The sequence below is a fragment of the Oncorhynchus gorbuscha genome, linkage group LG15 (assembly GCF_021184085.1).
Source record: "Oncorhynchus gorbuscha isolate QuinsamMale2020 ecotype Even-year linkage group LG15, OgorEven_v1.0, whole genome shotgun sequence".
In the NCBI taxonomy this organism is placed as follows: Eukaryota; Metazoa; Chordata; class Actinopteri; order Salmoniformes; family Salmonidae; genus Oncorhynchus; species Oncorhynchus gorbuscha.
Window position 1 is genome coordinate 34,921,070 of NC_060187.1, and position 17,791 is coordinate 34,938,860.

At 48.4% G+C, this 17,791-nt stretch overlaps 2 protein-coding genes across 3 annotated transcripts in view; one reads left to right on the plus strand and one right to left on the minus strand.

Moving 5' to 3' along the window:
• Window positions 1-7,919, minus strand: part of LOC123997009 (tyrosine-protein kinase ZAP-70-like) — a 41,660-nt gene extending 33,741 nt beyond the window's left edge. Inside the window, exon 1 of the mRNA XM_046300935.1 lies at window positions 7,613-7,919. The gene's annotated coding sequence lies outside the window, so the exon portion shown is untranslated. The remainder of the gene's footprint in view (window positions 1-7,612) is intronic.
• Window positions 1-17,791, plus strand: part of adamts10 (ADAM metallopeptidase with thrombospondin type 1 motif, 10) — a 63,190-nt gene that overhangs the window by 19,710 nt on the left and 25,689 nt on the right. The window contains exons 7-15 of one of the 2 annotated variants that reach the window (XM_046300931.1): window positions 727-872; window positions 4,507-4,550; window positions 5,131-5,236; window positions 7,054-7,200; window positions 7,362-7,503; window positions 8,756-8,863; window positions 8,960-9,105; window positions 9,556-9,619; window positions 10,088-10,199. In XM_046300931.1, the coding sequence (XP_046156887.1) occupies window positions 727-872; window positions 4,507-4,550; window positions 5,131-5,236; window positions 7,054-7,200; window positions 7,362-7,503; window positions 8,756-8,863; window positions 8,960-9,105; window positions 9,556-9,619; window positions 10,088-10,199 (1,015 nt within the window). The remainder of the gene's footprint in view (window positions 1-726; window positions 873-4,506; window positions 4,551-5,130; window positions 5,237-7,053; window positions 7,201-7,361; window positions 7,504-8,755; window positions 8,864-8,959; window positions 9,106-9,555; window positions 9,620-10,087; window positions 10,200-17,791) is intronic. The other variant, XM_046300932.1, reaches the window with a different exon arrangement.

Sequence of the window (17,791 nt, forward strand, 5' to 3'; positions counted from 1 at the left end):
CATATGGGCCATTTCCACGAGTTTAAGGGGCTAACAACCTGTATGATTCATACCAGATAGCTGCAAATAAGCCCCTGACATTTGCCCCGGGTATACAGTATGTCATCTGACCAATAAATAAGTGTTATGATCATTAGCAGTAGTATTAGTATTATTCTTGCCGTTCGGTCTGTTGAGATTGGGGTAAGACCAAAAGTTGTCTCCCAGAGCAGAGACTTCCAGCTGAAAACTGCCCCTGAAAACAAAACAGGCCAGCCAGCCCACTGAGCCCAGAGATGGATTGTGGGATATGACAATTACGAGTTATGTCATCGCCATGTGCATTCCTGTGTTACGAGCATACTCAGCTGTAGCCAGGAGAGTGTCCCCTCCCCCTGCCAGGGCGGCTAATGGCAGAGGCACAGCAAAGCAGTAGAAGCTCCTGTCCTCATCAGTCCAGTTCAATAGCCTCGTGGCAGAGGGCTGGGCTGCCCAATACTAGGCTCATTGCACAGCTATGGTTGTACTGATCAATTCTGTTTATGTAGGGGAAATGAATTATTGGACCACCTAGGGAATGTCTGTCTCATTACTCCCTCTGGCTTATAAATGATTGTCTGGTGGTGGCAGACAGTAAGAGTGGCAGATCTATGAAAACCTAAAAGTGATCATACTGTAATTGGATTATTTGACTGTACTCTGTTCCTGAATATGTTGATTTCAGTATTCCCTCTCTGTCTCTGTCAGCCCACTCTAGAGATCAACCACCATGCAGGGAAGTCCCTGGACAGCTTCTGTAAGTGGCAAAAGTCCATCCAGAACCGGAATGGCAACGGGAACGCCATCCCAGACAACGGCATCGCTCACCACGACACTGCCGTGCTCATCACCAGGTCAGCACTCACAGCACCGGAACATTCTTAGTGATTCAGTGTTCACAACTCTTGACTTTCGCGTACAGCATTAATTGAGGCCAATGGGGAAATGTTGTGAAAATTTGAGAGAAGTGCACAGATCTCAAAGACAGAATACTGATCTAAGTACTGAAAGGCACCCTCTAGCATTGTCAATTGACTTTTTACATTTTTATTTAACGAGGCAAGTCAGTTAGGAACAAATTCTTATCCACAATGATGGCCAACCAAAAGGCAAAAAAAAAGGCCTCCTGCAGGGACAGGGGCTGGGATTAAAAATAAATTAAATAAAAATATAGGACAAAACACACATCACAACAAGAGACAACACAACACTACATAAAGAGAGACCTAAGACCACAACATAGCATGGCAGCAACACATGACAACAACATGGTAGCAACACAACATGACAAAAACATGGTAGCAACACAACATGGTAGCAACACAACATGGCAGCAGCACAACATGGTAGCAGCACAAAACAGGGTACAAACATTATTGGGCACAGACAACAGCACAAAGGGCAAGAAGGTAGAGACAACAATACATCACACTAAGCAGCTACAACTGTCAGTAAGTGTCCATGAGTCTTTGAATAAGTAGACTGTCCAGTTTGAGAGTTTGTTGCAGCTCGTTCCAGTCACGAGCTGCAGTGAATTGAAAAGAGTAGCGACCCAGGGATGTGTGTGCTTTGGGTCCCTTTAACAGAATGTGATTGGCGGAACGGGTGTTGTATGTGTAGGTTAACAATGCACATAATGAAACCTCTCTAGCCTAATTCCTTAATGATCCACCACTGTGTCTATTGGACAACCAAAATATATTGTGCTCAAATCCTTATTTACGGTTTTAGTAAGAAATGACTCAATATTCTGCCCTCGAGATGCCTCTAAGTTCACTGACACCTTCCTTGCCTCATGGCCTGTCATTTTCGCCGAGTGTGCGTTAGTGTCTGGTCCTGAGCATCTGGAGAGGGAGCGTTGTAGAGAGAGAGAGAGAGAGAGAGAGAGAGAGAGAGAGAGAGAGAGAGAGAGAGAGAGAGAGAGAGAGAGAGAGAGAGAGAGAGAGAGAGAGAGAGAGAGAGAGAGAGAGAGAGAGAGAGAGAGAGAGAGAGAGAGAGAGAGAGAGAGAGAGAGAGAGAGAGAGAGAGAGAGAGAGAGAGAGAGAGAGAGAGAGAGAGAGAGAGAGAGAGAGAGAGAGAGAGAGAGAGAGAGAGAGAGAGAGAGAGAGAGAATCAGAGCACAGCTGCCTTGAATCTGACAGTCAAGAGCTGGGCCAAGGAAGCAAAGTGCAGTTTAGTGAGGCACTCTATTTAGGGGGAAACAGCAGTGGAAACACAATACTGCATGCAGAGATACAACAGAGCACTACTCACTGAAAAAGACTCCTCTGCCCATGCATGGGCCCCTGTTCCTAGTAGATGGAGTATCTTGGGATGTTTGGTCTGTGAGAACAGGTTCTTTATATGAACACTTTTATCAAAGAGGAATGGAACATTAAGTCCTTTTAGTGACCGTCCTTTTATTTCCTGCCATTGTTCAGACCGTATCAGTTACTTATCAGGTCTGCTATGTGTCCATAGGGCTTAGTGCCAGAGAGAGAGAGAGAGAGAGTGGGGGGAGGGAGAAGGCGACAGTGAGAGAGGAGAGTGTGTATGTGTGAGAGTCTTCGTGTGTGTGATGACATGTTTGAGTGCATTTTGCTGAATGTACAGTGGGGAGAACAAGTAGTTGATACACTGCTGATTTTGCAGGTTTTCCTACTTACAAAGCATGTAGAGGTCTGTTATTGTTATCATAGGTACACTTCAACTGTGAGAGACGGAATCTAAAACAAAAATCCAGAAAATCACATTGTATGATTTTAAAGTAATTAATTTGCATTTTATTGCATGACATAAGTATTTGATCACCTACCAACCAGAAAGAATTCCAGCTCTCACAGACCTGTTAGGTTTTCTTTAAGAAGCCCTCCTGTTCTCCACTCATTACCTGTATTAACTGCACCTGTTTGAACTCATTACCTGTATAAAAGACAACTGTCCACACACTCAATCAAACAGACTCCAACCTCTCTGCAATGGCCAAGACCAGAGGACATTAGGAATAAAATTGTAGACCTGCACAATGCTGGGATGGGCTACAGGACAATAGGCAAGCAGCTTGGTGAGAAGGCAACAACTGTTGGTGCAATTATTAGAAAATGGAAGAATTTCAAGATGACGGACAATCACCCTCGGTCTGGGGCTCCATGCAAGATCTCACCTCGTGGGGCATCAATGATCATGAGGAAGGTGAGGGATCAGCCCAGAACTACACGGCAGGACCTGGTAAATGACCTGATGAGCGCTGGGACCACAGTCTCAAAGAAAACCAGAAGTAACACTACGCCGTCATGGATTAAAATCCTGCAGCGCACGCAAGGTCCCCCTGCTCAAGCCAGCGCATGTCCAGGCCTGTCTGAAGTTTGCCAATGACCATCTGGATGATCCAGAGGAGGAATGGGAGTAGGTCATGTGGTCTGATGAGACAAAAATAGAGCTTTTTGGTCTAAACTCCACTCGCTGTGTTTGGAGGAAGAAGAAGGATGAGTACAACCCCAAGAACACCATCCCAACCATGAAGCATGCAGGTGGAAACATCATTCTTTGGGGATGCTTTTCTGCAAAGGGGACAGGACGACTGCACCGTATTGAGGGGAGGACGGATGGGGCCATGTATCGCGAGATCTTGGCCAACAACCTCCTTCCCTCAGTAAGAGTATTAAAGATGGGTTGTGGCTGGGTCTTCCAGCATGACAACTACCCGAGACACATAGCCAGGGTAACTAAGGAGTTTATTTTTTATTTTTACCTTTATTTAACCAGGCAAGTCAGTTAAGAACAAATTCTTATTTTCAATGATGGCCTAGGAACAGTGGGTTAACTGCCTGTACAGGGGCAGAACGACAGATTTGTACCTTGTCAGCTCGGGGGTTTGAACTTGCAACCTTCCGGTTACTAGTCCAACGCTCTAACCACTAGGCTACGCTGCAGCCCCAACAGGGCTCCGTAAGCGTAAGAGTGGCTCCGTAAGAAGCATCTCAAGGTCCTGGAGTGGCCTAGCCAGTCTCCAGACCTGAACCCAATAGAAAATCTTTGGAGGGAACTGATAGTCCGTATTGCCCAGCGACAGCCCGGAAACCCGAAGGATCTAGAGAAGGTCTGTATGGAGGAGTGGGCCAAAATCCCTGCTGCAGTGTGTGCAAACCTGGTCAAGAACTACAGGAAACGTATGATCTCTGTAATTGCAAACAAAGGCTTCTGCACCAAATATTAAGTTCTGCTTTTCTGGTGTATCAAATACTTATGACATGCAACAAAATGCAAATTAATTACTTAAAAATCATACAATGTGATTTTCTGGATTTTCGTCTCTCACAGTTGAAGTGTACCTATGATACAAATTACAGACCTCTAAATGCTTTGTAAGTAGGAAAACCTGCAAAATCGTCAGTGTATCAAATACTTGTTCTCCCCACTGTATGTTTTAGTGTGAGTGCGTGTCAGGGTGTGGACGTACCGACTGCCAGAGCATTTTAGTAAACGGTTTATTTTCCTTCCTGTTCCCAGGTACGACATCTGCATCTACAAGAACAAGCCATGTGGAACTCTAGGTAGGACCTTTAGTTAAACCTGCCCGCACAGCCCAGGAGAGGGCTAACCCTGGGCACACACTGCACACACACAGGCTGCTTGTTGGGAAGCACTGGGCTTCAGTGTCAGACTGTATATAATCTAGCGATGCCAGGGGAGGGGATGTGACTCAGGAAACTGCCCTCATTTGGACTTTGCACTCCCTCACTATTAAGTACCTACCTACCAACCATATCTCTGCTGCAGCTGACTGACCAGCATGACTGACCAGCATGACTGACCAGCATGACTGACTAGCATGACTGACTAGCATGACTGACCAGCATGACTGACCAGCATGACTGACCAGCATGACTGACCAGGATGACTGACCAGCATGACTGACCAGCATGACTGACCAGCATGACTGACTAGCATGACTGACCAGCATGACTGACTAGCACAGTCTTCAAATGACATGTAGATGCAGAATTGTAGGTTTTAGTTAAGCATGTAACTGTATGTATTGTTTACTGGTATCACCCCTGTATGTGCTTCAGAATGCATGAATTGGAATTGACATGTATGTTAAATACCGTATTGTGTGTCGCTCTTTCCCAGGTCTAGCTCCAGTGGGGGGGATGTGTGAGCCAGAGAGGAGCTGCAGTATCAACGAGGATATCGGGCTGGCCACAGCTTTCACCATCGCCCACGAGATAGGACACACGTAAGACGCTCACCCACGTCACCTATATCACCCTAATGTCCCTCATCACTGGGGCCCTGACTTGTCCCTGACATTCACAGCCCCAGTAACAGTTATAGCCTTTATCACCTTTGACAAACCCTTTGGTCTGTAGGCTCAGCTTCTGCTTTATGGACCTTGGCTGTTTCAATAAACCACTCTTTCATTGGTGTTACCTGTGACCCCTCATAGGAAACCCTGCCCCTATCCTGGCTTCTGCCTCTCACCCAACTCGCCCATCCCCCCACCCCTGTGCTGACCTGGGCTAAACTGGCCCAGCCTCTCACCCAACTCGCCCATCCCCCCACCCCTGCGCTGACCTGGGCTAAACTGGCCCAGCCTCTCACCCAACTCGCCCATCCCCCACCCCTGCGCTGACCTGGGCTAAACTGGCCCAGCCTCTCACCCAACTCGCCCATCCCCCACCCCTGCGCTGACCTGGGCTAAACTGGCCCAGCCTCTCAACCAACTCGCCCATCCCCCCACCCCTGCGCTGACCTGGGCTAAACTGGCCCAGCCTCTCACCCAACTCGCCCATCCCCCCACCCCTGCGCTGACCTGGGCTAAACTGGCCCAGCCTCTCACCCAACTCGCCCATTCCCCCCACCCCTGCGCTGACCTGGGCTAAACTGGCCCAGCCTCTCACCCAACTCGCCCATCCCCCCACCCCATGCGCTGACCTGGGCTAAACTGGCCCAGCCTCTCACCCAACTCGCCCATACCCCCCACCCCTGTGCTGACCTGGGCTAAATTGGCCCAGCCTCTCACCCAACTCGCCCATTCCCCCCACCCCATGCGCTGACCTGGGCTAAACTGGCCCAGCCTCTCACCCAACTTGCCCATCCCCCCAACCCTGGGCTAAACTGGCCCAGCCTCAGTGTGAGATTGCTGTTAGTTTAGAGCGTACCAACTCGCCCACCCCCCACCCCTGTGCTGACCTGGGCTAAACTGGCCCAGCCTCAGTGTGAGATGTTAGATTAGAGCTGGACCAGAGGGAGAACTTACATAACTATGAGTTATTTCCATCAATACACAACTTGTTAATAGCTTTATATTTTCTTTGTCATATTTATAACAAGTTACGAGTATGTCTGGTACCGTATATCATTCTGGACCTACCTCCGGGCCTGGCAGTGGGCATGGCTTTTGTGCCTTCCCTTCAAGACACTTTGTTTTACTTGCTGGCCTGGCGTACCAGCCGATCTGCCTCACTTAGTCATGCATACATATTTATCTAGGCGTATGCCTGAGTAACATCGGACATGCTCCACCGGACATGCTTGTCATTTCCAAACCTCTTCATACCCTGCCATGAAGGAGGATTCTGTTAGATTTGCTCTGATATTTTACTTTCAAAAGCCATGACTTAGTATCGTTTTTGAAAGTCCACTAAGTAATTGAGTGTGCCATTTACCTACGTGTGGACACAGGCCTCTGAGGTATTTTCACAGGTGGCAAACCCATTGGTGCTCCCCCCTAATGGCTAGTCCAGGTACCTTTGAACTGGATGGGGTGCTTGTACCCTGGGGCTGTCTAGACGGTGGGCCTTGTCTTTTACAGTGCATATGGAAGTCTGTGTCAGACAGAGAGAGCAGAGCACAGAGACACTTTGCTGTCTGTTAAAATCTGCACAGGCCCAGTTCTGCACTCATGGTGTTAATATGATTTTAACAGGGAGAGGATGTTTGAGCAAAACATTTCCTTTTACTCGATACGTCACCAATACCCCCAATAACCTTTGCACTCATGCTCAGTCACCCAGGAGATATATCAACGCAGTAGCATCTGTCTCCCTGCAGGTTTGGGATGAACCATGACGGAGTGGGCAACGGCTGTGGCTCCCGCAGTCAGGAGACAGCCAAGCTGATGGCTGCACACATCACCATGAAGACCAACCCCTTCGTCTGGTCCGCCTGCAGCCGAGACTACATCACCAACTTCCTGGAGTGAGTCTGACACTCACCTCCAATACACAGGATATGAAAGGGAGTTGCAGGGTTTGTTATGTGTGGACAGTGGGATAGATTAACTAGCCAAGTACATTGTGGGCGAGGTCCATGTTTGTTGGGCCCGTTTTCATTCCAGTCTCCTGTCTGTTTCCCTACAGCTCAGGTATGGGTTCATGCCTCAACAACGTCCCACCGAAGCAGGAGTTTGTGTACCCCACCACGGCCCCCGGCCAGGCCTACGATGCAGACGAGCAGTGCCGCTTCCAGTACGGAGTGAAGTCTCGGCAGTGTAAATACGGGGTACCTACTCACCTTCCTCTTCGAACTCGCCTGATAAGGCTGTATGGTCATTTTTAGCTGACAGATCCATTCAGTACTATGTGTGTGACCATGTAGAAATGATACTGACCCAAATCTTCTGATCCATCAGTACCACGTGCACCGTATGTCCTCTCCCGTCTGCCCCTACTCCAGAGCAGACATGCGTTTCTCCTCTCCACCGTATGTCCTCTCCCGTCTGCCCCTACTCCAGAGCAGACATGCGTTTCTCCTCTCCACCGTATGTCCTCTCCCGTCTGCCCCTACTCCAGAGCAGACATGCGTTTCTCCTCTCCACCGTATGTCCTCTCCCGTCTGCCCCTACTCCAGAGCAGACATGCGTTTCTCCTCTCCACCGTATGTCCTCTCCCGTCTGCCCCTACTCCAGAGCAGACATGCGTTTCTCCTCTCCACTGTATGTCCTCTCCCGTCTGCCCCTACTCCAGAGCAGACATGCGTTTCTCCTCTCCACCGTATGTCCTCTCCCGTCTGCCCCTACTCCAGAGCAGACATGCGTTTCTCCTCTCCACCGTATGTCCTCTCCCGTCTGCCCCTACTCCAGAGCAGACATGCGTTTCTCCTCTCCACCGTATGTCCTCTCCCGTCTGCCCCTACTCCAGAGCAGACATGCGTTTCTCCTCTCCACCGTATGTCCTCTCCCGTCTGCCCCTACTCCAGAGCAGACATGCGTTTCTCCTCTCCACCGTTTGTCGGCCAGCTCTCCTCTCCTCTCTGGCGTATCTCTGGCTCTCTGCCCACTGTGATCAGTGCAGCATGAGGGCAGACAGAGTAGCCACTAGCCACTGGATATACTGCTATTTATTTGTCAACTCTAGCTAGGAGACATGTTCTTTTTAACCAGTCCCATTGGTTTTTGGCCCCATGTTGAAGAGTTTATGAAGAAGTCTTGTCCTTATTGTATGACATCTTTTTAATAGATGGTCTATTTTATTGGCCCGACAGCTGAGTGAACAGACATCTGGCACAAAATAGTACGTTATAGTGTCATTATCATTGATACTATGCAGTCAGTACAATAAAATACAGTGCCATAAGTTATTGCCGTTGTAAAAGCCTTAAATACATGAGCACCACAGAGCCCAGAAGTAGTTGAACCAACCACTGGTGCCGTCTGCGCCGGGTCAGTGGGCCCTCTTGGCTGGGCTCATCAGGGCCTGTTGTCTCTATATGGTCTGAAATGGACACACTCTGACAGCTCTCCCTGTGTCTGCAGGAAGTCTGCAGTGAGCTGTGGTGCATGAGCAAGAGCAACCGCTGCATCACCAGCAGCATACCCGCCGCCGAAGGAACCATCTGTCAAACCAATACCATAGAGAAAGGGGTAAGCACTGGAATGTTCCATGATCAGCAGAAATGAGGGGGAGGGTGAGGGGGGGGGTGTTTGGTTTTTATTTCATTAGTCTTCTGTGTGTTACAGTGGTGCTATAAGAGGTTGTGTGTGGCCTACGGGACCCGGCCAGAGGGCGTGGACGGCGGGTGGGGTCTCTGGACCCCCTGGGAGGAGTGCAGCCGTACCTGTGGGGGAGGAGTGTCCTCCTCCATCCGCCACTGTGACAGCCCCAGGTGAGTGGTGCTGCAGATGGATGGGGATGTGGATCTCAACTCTGGCCATAGGACGGACAGTAGGCAGTGAATTCACAGCCACTGTAGAACTGTAAAGCCATTGGGTTGTGTCTGGCTGGCTCTTCCTAACATGTTTGTGGAGGATGATAGATGCCAGACTACCACCAATCATTTTAACATCCCACTATAATCACCCACGTGCAACAATGACAGCCTTATTAAAGGATATCAACATAGACCGTAGCAAACTGACTTTTTTCTGGTGTTTTTACTGAGGAGTTTGTCTAATTGACTTGGATAGCAGAGTAATAAAAATACAGACTGTCAGAGATTGAAGCAGGGTGGTAGAGCGAGGCTAGCCAGGCGGGAGGAGAATAGAGCCCAGTGTGATTGGGGAGTTATTGTTCAATTGCACTCAGATGTGTTTTGCCTCTGCTTTTCTGGTTCCAGGCCAACGATTGGTGGAAAGTATTGTCTGGGAGAGAGGAAGCGCTTCAGATCGTGCAATATTGATGTGAGTGGGGGAGCAGAGCAGAGTGGAGAAGTAGCTCCCTCTGAGAGGCCTACAGTACCATCACCATACTCATCCTGGCCCGGCCCAACTCTACAGCTCTCAGACTGACCTAATTAACAGCAGCCTGCCCAGCCCAGAACTAATTCCCTCTGTGTGTGTGTGTGTGTGTGTGTGTGTGTGTGTGTGTGTGTGTGTGTGTGTGTGTGTGTGTGTGTGTGTGTGTGTGTGTGTGTGTGTGTGTGTGTGTGTGTGTGTGTGTGTGTGTGTGTGTGTGTGTGTGTGTGTGTGTGGATGTGTGTGTGGATGTGTGTGTCCAAGTATGCGTTTGGTGGAGTGTAGAGGCTTACTTTAAATGACTGCTGGGAGCAAAAGAGACAGGGGAGGGGATAAAGTAGATGTCTGATGTTGAGAGGCCTGAGATTTGACTGACACAGAGCTGATCTCTGCTCCTCTGTGTGTCTGTCTCAGGAGTGTCCTGCAGGCTCTCAGGATTTCCGGGAGATTCAGTGCGCCGATTTCGACAATGTTCCTTTCCGGGGGAAATTCTACACCTGGCAACCCTACAGAGGAGGTGCGTACAGTAAGTGTGTGTCCCACCCTCCTCCACAGCCGACTGGGATACATCATTACAGAGGTAACTACACTGTCTGCTCGGCGGTCATTTCAGGTTGAAAACGTCTGTAGACAGTCTGCAGATATGGAGAAAGCTGACACATCTGCCTGTGAGTTCACAGAGAGAGAATAGTGCAGCAGCACATGGGGAGAGCTGAGCAGGAGAGTGCTGCCAGACCGTGGGCCCAGAAAGGGAAGAGGGGAGAGCTGAAAAGAAGAGAGGAGAGGAGAAGGGGAGAGACGAGGAGAGGGGAAAGCTGCAGACAATCTCCTGTCTGGCTAGAATTCCTGTGCTTGATGAGAGCTGCTCTGGATGCGAAAGATAAATACTTTCGACGACATAGCTGCTTTTAATCTACCAGTCCAATAACATAATGGCTTACAGAGGGGCCCTCTCCAACTCCAGGCAACAAGTGCTCCTTTCATCAAGTCAGCTGATTTTACAATGGAAATCCCTTGCAGCTGTTAAAATACGAGCTGTGCCACAGTCTGCCCTGCGTTAGGGCCATATCACACATCCCAGCCTCCTTCTCTCTACTCACTCACTCACTCACTCACTCACTCACTCACTCACTCACTCACTCACTCACTCACTCACTCACTCTCTTTCTACATTCCTCCCTATTTCTCCCTCTCTATCCTGCTTTCTTTCCCCCTCTCTCTTGCTCTTTCCTCTCTGCTGCCTAGCTCTTTCAGTCTGTCCTGTAGTTGGACACCTCTAGCAGACCATCGGGCTCGGCTCAGACAGCCAAGGATAGTTCATTTAAAAAAGCGTGCAGCGTTTTAGCAGTCATATACATTTTTTTTCTGAGGCATAAGCCATCCACATTGTTGCACTTGGTCCAACAACTTTCGCAGGCTGCCTTCCTTCGGCAGGCCCCCCAAGTCAGTCAGCCCCCCCATCCATCCATCCATCCAGCCTACAAACCTGCTTAGCTTCAGACTGGAGGCAAGCCTGCCAAAGCACAGTACCATGGGAGTTTGAGTTTTCCATCATCCCACAGCTTTGTTATCCGCAAGCCTCACAGGCAGCACATACTGTACCTGTTTCAGCGGTGCCAGCACAAACAGAGCCCAAAAGAGATTTCAACAACTTTTCAAACAGTGGAACTAGCTGGAAATGGGTATACTTGGCTTGTACACAGCCGTGGCAGTATTAGATGATTTGTCACAGCCTATAAAGTGATATGTTAGACTATGGGCTGCTCTCCCAGCTCACAGGGGGGTTGTGGGCTGTGATGCCCTGGCTAAGAGAGAGGCTTCATGGGAGGCCAGTGGAAAGGCACTCTGCTGCCTGCCTGGTCCTGACTGTCAGCTGGTACCAATGTGCTGCCTGCCTGGTCCTGACTGTCAGCTGGTACCATTGTGCTGCCTGTCTGGTCCTGGCTGTCAGCTGGTACCAATGTGCTGCCTGCCTGGTCCTGACTGTCAGCTGGTACCATTGTGCTGCCTGCCTGGTCCTGACTGTCAGCTGGTACCATTGTGCTGCCTGGCTGGTCCTGACTGTCAGCTGGTACCATTGTGCTGCCTGCCTGGTCCTGACTGTCAGCTGGTACCATTGTGTGCTGGCCTGTCAGCTGTGTGCCTGCCTGGTCCTGACTGTCAGCTGGTACCATTGTGCTGCCTGCCTGGTCCTGACTGTCAGCTGGTACCATTGTGCTGCCTGCCTGGTCCTAACTGTCAGCTGGTACCATTGTGCTGCCTACCTGGTCCTGACTGCCAGCTGATTACCCTGTGCTGCCTACCTGGTCCTGACTGCCAGCTGGTTCCACTGTGCTGCCTACCTGGTCCTGACTTGTCAGCTGGTTCCACTGTGCTGCCTGCCTGGTCCTGACTGTCAGCTGGTTACCCTGTGCTGCCTGCCTGGTTCTGCCTTGTCAGCTGGTTCCACTGTGCTGCCTAACTGGTCCTGACTTGTCAGCTGGTTCCACTGTGCTGCCTACCTGGTCCTGACTGTCAGCTGGTTACCCTGTGCTGCCTACCTGGTCCTGACTTGTCAGCTGGTTCCACTGTGCTGCCTACCTGGTCCTGACTTGTCAGCTGGTTCCACTGTGCTGCCTACCTGGTCCTGCCTTGTCAGCTGGTTACCCTGTGCTGCCTACCTGGTCCTGACTTGTCAGCTGGTTCCACTCTGCTGCCTACCTGGTCCTGACTGTCAGCTGGTTCCACTGTGCTGCCTGCCTGGTCCTGATTTGTCTGCAGGTTCCACTGTGCTGCCTGCCTGGTCCTGAATTTGGCCCAATTAACACTTATTTCTACTCTCACATGACCAGAGCCGAGCCAGGTTATAAAGCATGGAAACTGTGTTGACTAAAGGCTGGTGGTAAGTAAAGTGAGACAATGGCTGTGTTGTGATGTATGTGTGTTGCATTGTGTGTACGTGTTTGTGCTATGTGTTGGGTCGGCCCATAGAGCAGATGTGCTGGCGTTTCTGTGCTGAGACATTGATTGGCCTTGTCAGCCAGTAAGAGAGCTCAGTGTGGTCGCTGGCATGCTCTGGAATATGGAATAAATGAGAGCACCTGTCAGTGCACAAATAACACCCTCCCCCCTCACTCTCCCTCTCTCTCCTCTCCCTCTCTCTCCCTCTCTTTCCTCTCTCCCTCTCTTTCCTCTCTCCCTCTCTTTCCTCTCCCTCTCTCTTTCCTCTCTTTCCTCTCTCCCTCTCTTTCCTCTCCCCCTCTCTTTCCTCTCCCTCTCTCTCCCTCTCTTTCCTCTCCCCTCTCTTTCCTATCCCCCTCTCTTTCCCCTCTCCCCCTCTCTTTCCTCTCCCCCCTCCCTCTCACTCTCTTTCCCCCTCTCTCTTTCCCTCTCCCCCCTCTTTCTTTCCTCTCACCCTCTCTTTCCTCTCCCCTCTCTTTCCTCTCCCCCTCTCTTTCCTCTCCCCCTGTCCGTTTTTGTGCAAGTCTGCAGGATTTCCACATTCCAGTTTCCCAGGGAATTTGCTGAGAGTTGCACTGTTTCTGTTAGCACCCTCTCCTTTTTGTTGTTGTGAGCGTTTGACCCCACCGTGCTGTTAGCGAAACCAAGAGCCTCAGAACCCACAGCCCTGATCAGTCCCAGACCTTAGGTGGTAGAGGGGTGGCACAGACAAAGAGGGGGCAGAGGGGACAAAAGGGTTGTGTGTGTCTGTGTGTGGATAGAGGGAGTGAAGGGGGGACTTAATCACAATCAGCTGCTTGTTCTCTTGATGTTAGCAATCCAAACTGTGCTCTCTCCCCTCTACAGCCCCTCCACCTCCCCACTCTCCTCTCTGTCTTTGGCACCCGAGTCCTTACAGCTGTGGGAGAACAAACTAACTGTGTCGAACCTAAAACCCAAAATCCCATTAAAATACCATGCGTGGCCATCAGACACATTAGAGCAGCCCGGGGTTTTCTCAGTAATGGAGGGGAATGGCTTAAGTAATTGTGTTGCGTCTTCACCCAACAAGAGGCCTCACGGCTGAAAGTGCTAATAAAGAGCGAAGTGGAAGCGATTTGTTTTCGTGTTTGTGATAACGTTGTGTAATGTTGTAAACTCGACACAGCAGCAGTGCAGCTCAAAATCGCATTGCGTAAATGTGTTTGAGCAATGAAATGGTGTGAAAGCCAGAGTGTATGTCATTTAAAGTGCTGAGTCTGGTGGTGTTGTCTCTGCTTGCTGCTGCAGATGGGATCCTATAGACCAGGGGTGGGAAACTCCAGTCCTCCAGGGCCTGACTGGTCTCACACTTTTCTCCATCCCTAGCAAACACAGCTGATTAATCAAATTCTGTTTATCTGTTTATCAAATTTTGCTTCTCTGTTTATCATATATGCATAGTCACTTTAACTATACATTCATGTACATACTACCTCAATTGGCCCGACCAACCAGTGCCCCCGCACATTGGCTAACCGGGCTATCTGCATTGTGTCCCGCCGCCCACCAACCCCTCTTTTACGCTACGGCTACACGCTACTGCTACTCTCTGTTTATCATATATGCATAGTCACTTTAACCATATCTACATGTACATACTTGTCACGCCCTGGCCATAGAGGCTTTTTATTCTCTATTTTGGTTAGGCCAGGGTGTGACTAGGGTGTGCGTTCTGTTCTTTTTTCTATGTTTTGTATTTCTGGTTTTGGCCTGGTATGGTTCCCAATCAGAGGCAGCTGTCAATCGTTTTCTCTGATTGAGAACCATACTTAGGCAGCCTGTTCTCCCACTATGGGTTGTGGGTAGTTCTTTTCTGTTTAGTGTGTTTTGCAACTGACGGAGCTGTTTCGGTTGTTTCTTTTGTTCCTTGTTGTATTTAGTGTTCAGTTTATTAAAATAATGATGAACACTTACCACTCTGCATATTGGTCCGATCCTTCCTAAATACAACAAGGAACAAAAGAAACAACTGACACAGCTCCGTTTCCCACCTATAGTGGGAGAACAGGCTGCCTAAGTATGGTTCTCAATCAGAGAAAACGATTGACAGCTGCCTCTGATTGGGAACCAGGACGAAAACCGTTACAATACTACCTCAATCAGCCTGACTAACCAGTGTCTGTATATATCCTCGCTACTGTTATAGCCTCGCTACTGTTATAGCCTCGCTACTGTTATACCCTCGCTACTGTTATAACCTCGCTACTGTTATAGCCTCGCTACTGTTATAGCCCCGCTACTGTATTTAACCTCACTACTGTATTTAACCTCGCTACTGTTTTAACCTCGCTACTGTTATACCCTCGCTACTGTTATACCCTCGCTACTGTTATACCCTCGCTACTGTTATAACCTCGCTACTGTTATAGCCTCGCTACTGTATTTAACCTCACTACTGTATTTAACCTCGCTACTGTATTTAACCTCACTACTGTATTTAACCTCGCTACTGTTATAGCCTCGCTACTGTATATACCCTCGCTACTGTATATACCCTCGCTACTGTTATAGCCTAAGTCGCTCTGGATAAGAGCGTCTGCTAAATGACTTAAATGTAATGTAAATGTACTGTTATACCCTTGCTACTGTTATACCCTCGCTACTGTTATACCCTCGCTACTGTATATACCCTCACTACTGTTATACCCTCGCTACTGTATATACCCTCGCTACTGTATATACCCTCACTACTGTTATAGCCTCGCTACTGTATTTAATCTCGCTACTGTTATAGCCTCGCTACTGTTTTAGCCTCGCTACTGTTTTAGCCTCGCTACTGTTTTAGCCTCACTACTGTTATAGCCTCGCTACTGTTTTAGCCTCGCTACTGTTATAGCCTCGCTACTGTATTTAACCTCGCTACTGTTATAGCCTTGCTAATGCATTTAACCTCACTACTGTTATAGCCTCGCTACTGTATTTAACCTCACTACTGTTATAGCCTTGCTACTGTATTTAACCTCACTACTGTTATAGCCTCGCTACTGTATTTAACCTCGCTACTGTATTTAACCTCGCTACTGTATTTAACCTCGCTACTGTATTTAACCTCGCTACTGTTTTAACCTTGCTACTGTTATAGCCTCGCTACTGTTTTAACCTCACTACTGTTATAGCCTCGCTACTGTATTTAACCTTGCTACTGTTATAGCCTCGCTACTGTATTTAACCTCTGCTAAATGACTTAAAGTAATGTACTGTATTTAACCTCGCTACTGTTTAACCTCGCAACTGTTATAGCCTCGCTACTGTATATAGCCTCGCTACTGTATATACCCTCGGTACTGTATTTAACCTCGCAACTGTTATAGCCTCGCTACTGTATATACCCTTGCTACTGTATATACCCTTGCTACTGTATTTAACCTCGCTACTGTTATAACCTCGCTACTGTTATAGCCTCGCTACTGTTATAGCCTCGCTACTGTTATATCCTCGCTACTGTTATAGCCTCGCTACTGTATTTAACCTCGCTACTGTTATAGCCTCGCTACTGTTATAGCCTCGCTACTGTATTTAACCTCACTACTGTTATAGCCTCGCTACTGTTATACCCTCGCTACTGTTATAGCCTCGCTACTGTATTTAACCTCGCTACTGTTATAGCCTCGCTACTGTATTTAACCTCACTACTGTTATAGCCTCGCTACTGTTATAGCCTCGCTACTGTATTTAACCTCGCTACTGTTATAGCCTCGCTACTGTTATAACCTTGCTACTGTTATAGCCTCGCTACTGTTATAACCTCACTACTGTTATACCTCGCTACTGTTATAGCCTCGCTACTGTTATAGCCTCGCTACTGTTATAGCCTCGCTACTGTATTTAGCCTCGCTACTGTATTTAACCTCGCTACTGTTATACCCTCGCTACTGTATTTAACCTCGCTACTGTTATACCCTCGCTACTGTTATAGCCTCGCTACTGTATTTAACCTCGCTACTGTATTTAACCTCGCTACTGTTATACCCTCGCTACTGTATTTAATCTTGCTACTGTATTTAACCTCGCTACTGTATTTAACCTCACTACTGTTATAGCCTCGCTACTGTTATAGCCTCGCTACTGTTATACCCTTGCTACTGTATTTAACCTCGCTACTGTATTTAACCTCGCTACTGTTATAGCCTCGCTACTGTTATAGCCTCGCTACTGTTGTAGCCTCGCTACTGTTGTAGCCTCGCTACTATTGTAGCCTCGCTACTGTTATAGACTCGCTACTGTTATAGCCTTGCTACTCTTATAGCCTCGCTACTGTTGTAGCCTCGCTACTGTTTTAACCTCGCTACTGTTATAGCCTTGCTACTGTATTTAACCTCGCTACTGTTATAGCCTCGCTACTGTTATAGCCTCGCTACTGTTTTAACCTCGCTACTGTTATAGCCTCGCTACTGTATTTAACCTCACTACTGTTATAGCCTCACTACTGTATTTAACCTCACTACTGTTATAGCCTCGCTACTGTATTTAACCTCGCTACTGTTATAGCCTCGCTACTGTTATAGCCTCGCTACTGTTATAGCCTCGCTACTGTATTTAACCTCGCTACTGTTATAGCCTCACTACTGTTATAGCCTCGCTACTGTTTTAACCTCGCTACTGTTATAGCCTCGCTACTGTATTTAACCTCACTACTGTTATAGCCTCGCTACTGTATTTAACCTCGCTACTGTATTTAACCTCGCTACTGTATTTAACCTCGCTACTGTATTTAACCTCGCTACTGTTATAGCCTCGCTACTGTTATAGCCTCGCTACTGTTTTAACCTCGCTACTGTATTTAACCTCGCTACTGTTATACCCTCGCTACTGTATTTAACCTCGCTACTGTATTTAACCTCGCTACTGTTATAGCCTCGCTACTGTATTTAACCTCACTACTGTTATAGCCTCGCTACTGTTATAGCCTCGCTACTGTTATACCCTCGCTACTGTTATAGCCTCGCTACTGTTATACCCTCGCTACTGTTATAGCCTCGCTACTGTATTTAACCTCGCTACTGTATTTAACCTCGCTACTGTTATAGCCTCGCTACTGTTATAACCTCGCTACTGTTATAGCCTCGCTACTGTATTTAACCTCGCTACTGTATTTAACCTCGCTACTGTTATAGCCTCGCTACTGTATTTAACCTCGCTACTGTTATAGCCTCGCTA